Source organism: Diospyros lotus, chromosome 11, assembly GCF_014633365.1.
Source record: "Diospyros lotus cultivar Yz01 chromosome 11, ASM1463336v1, whole genome shotgun sequence".
Classification (NCBI taxonomy): Eukaryota; Viridiplantae; Streptophyta; class Magnoliopsida; order Ericales; family Ebenaceae; genus Diospyros; species Diospyros lotus.
This window is the reverse complement of record NC_068348.1, coordinates 22,460,112-22,462,906: the sequence shown is the minus strand read 5'-3', so window position 1 is coordinate 22,462,906 and position 2,795 is coordinate 22,460,112. Positions and strand designations below refer to the sequence as shown.

The 2,795-nt window shown below is 49.3% G+C and overlaps 1 protein-coding gene across 1 annotated transcript; it reads left to right on the top strand.

The window, feature by feature from the left end:
* The first annotated feature begins 211 nt into the window (after nt 1–211).
* LOC127812777 (uncharacterized) lies at nt 212–1,405 on the top strand. The gene has a single exon (XM_052353306.1). It carries the CDS (start codon nt 212–214, stop codon nt 1,403–1,405), a length of 1,194 nt encoding a protein of 397 aa, XP_052209266.1.
* Nucleotides 1,406–2,795: the final 1,390 nt, after the last annotated feature.

Sequence of the window (2,795 nt, the reverse complement as noted above, 5' to 3'; positions counted from 1 at the left end):
AACTTATCAATCGGGGTTTCCTGAGGAGCTACGTGGCTAAAACAGGTGATTCTCGGAGGAGAAAGGATCGACGGTCGTGATCGAGAAGCCCCCCAAGAGGGACCGCACGGAGGATCGAAATCGGGCCCAGCGGGAGAGATCACATCGAAGAGAAGACGATCATCCTCAGCCTCCGATATTCCACACACTCGCAGCAAGGGAGGTCCCAGTCATGAAGGATGAAAAAAGTAATGCGGTCCGGCTGAAAAGATCGAGGAATGTGGATCCAATCTCTTTTTCAGATAGTGACCTCCCAGGATACCCGACTCGAAATGACCCACTGGTGATAACAGCTAAACTCAGGAAGTGGGAACTTCGGCGGATCCTTGTGGATCTAGGAAGCTCTTCAGAAATCTTGTATCGGCAAGCCTTCTTAGGCATGGGTTATGAAATGACACAGTTGAGGGCAGCGAGGGTCCCTTTGGTAAGATTTGATGGTGAAGCCGTATACTCAGAAGGGATCATTCAGCTCTCATTGACGGTAGGGAGAGGTTCCCGGACTTCTCGAGTTATGCTAGACATCCTGGTAGCAGACGTGCCTTCGGCTTACAACATGATTCTAGGAAGATCTGGTCTCAATGCCCTTCGAGCCATCCCAAGCACATATCATATGATGATGAAGTTTCCCACAGATAGGGGGACGAGCGAAGTGCAGGGAGAATTGCTCTTAGCCCGTGAATGTTACATGGCCTCTATAGGTATTGCGAAGGGTAAAAAAGCAGGGTCGCAGAAGGACGCTGACCCCCCGAAGGAGGTCAGTTTTCTACTAGAAGGACCCGAAGATCCCAAAACAGCAGAGCCGGTGGATGAATTGGAAGAAGTACCTCTGGAAGAGGATTGCCCAAGCCGATGCGTAAGAGTGAGTATGGAGTTAAAGGACCCGCTAAGGAGTCAAATAATATCACTTCTTAGACAGTATGGGGATATCTTCGCATGGACAGCCCGGGACATGCCAGGAGTAAATCCAGAAGTAATGACACACAGGCTGGGGGTCCGATCAGGTTTTCAGCCTGTCAGGCAGAAGAAACGAAGCTTCGCCCCAGATAGGGCTCAGGCAATCGAGGAGGAGATCGCAAAGTTAGCAGATGCGCGCCACATTCGGGAGGTGGATTATCCAGATTGGTTAGCAAATGTCGTGCTGGTTCCCAAAGGGCAGAGCAAGTGGAGACTTTGTATCGATTTCACCGATCTTAACAAAGCCTGCCCAAAGGATAGTTACCCACTCCCGAGGATTGACGCCCTAATTGATGGAACTGCTGGATGTTCGCTCATGAGTTTCCTAGATGCTTTTCAGGGATATCACCAGATTCCATTGCACCCGGAGGACCAGGAGAAGACGGCATTCATCACCAACAAGGCAACCTAATGCTACACCGTAATGCCTTTCGGTTTAAAGAACGCAGGAGCCACTTACCAACTCTTGGTAAATAAGCTTTTTCACCAACAGCTCGGGAGAAATATGGAGGCATACGTCGACGACATGCTGGTAAAAAGCCTGGTAGCCGAATGTCATCCGGAGGATCTGGAGGAATGCTTCAAAACCCTTCGTAAGTTCCATATGAAACTTAATCCTGTCAAATGTGCTTTCGGCGTTTCTGCAGGAAAGTTCCTGGGCTACATAGTACACCACCGAGGGATCGAGGTAAACCCTGCGAAGGTCAAAGCTATCATGGATATTCCGGCCCCGAGGAATGTGAAAGAGGTACAGAGCCTTACGGGCAAGATGACAGCCCTTGGCAGATTCCTTTCTACAAGGTCTTATCGAAAGCAAACAACTTCGAATGGAATTCTGAATGCCAGCGAGCTTTCGAAAAGCTGAAGGAACACCTAGCCACGCCCCCGGTTCTTACCAAGCCGAAGCCCGGAGAACCATTATACATATATCTGGCGGTGGCCAATGAGGCCGTAAGCTCGGTATTGATACGAGAAGAAAATAAGATCCAGATGCCTGTTTATTATGCGAGTAAACGATTATCGGGAGCCGAGGTTCGGTATCTTCCTATGGAAAAACTGGCTTTCGCCTTAATAACATCGGCGAGGAAACTCCGACCCTACTTTCAAGCTCATACGATTATAGTGCTTACTAATCAACCTTTGAAGCAGGTTCTTAGCAAGCCAGAGCTTTCAGGTCGGATGTTGAAGTGGACAGTGGAGCTCACCGCCTTCAACATTGAGTATAGGCCGCGACCGGCCATTAAGGCGCAGTCGTTAGCAGACTTCATCGCCGAAGGGATAGGAGCTCCCGAAGGCCCCAAAGAAAATCAGAGACCATGGTTGGTGGCGGTAGACGGAAGCTCGACCTCGGGCGGTGGTGGAGCAGGATTAATGATAAAAAGTCCCGAAGGGCAAATATGGTCTTATGCGTTACATTTTGAATTCCGAGCATCTAACAATAAAGCAGAATATGAGGCCTTATTGGCTGGGCTGAGATTGGCTGAGCAATTGGGAGCTCAAAACGTCAAGGTGAGTTCAGATTCTAACTTAGTGGTGTAGCAGGTGAATGGAGAATATGAAGCCCGAGAAAGTCACATGGCGCGATACTTGACCATAGTCAAAGAGCTGATGGCATGTTTCCAACACGTAAAGGTGGAGTACGTCCCTCGGGCTATGAATACAGAGGCAAACTTGCTGTCCCGAATCGCTTCTTCCTCTTTCCCTACGAGCTCTCGGGAAATTCAGATCGAATCTCTTCCACAAAAGAGTATCGAAGAAGTCGCGGACCAGTTATGTGTCGATGACGAGCCTAGCTGGATGGA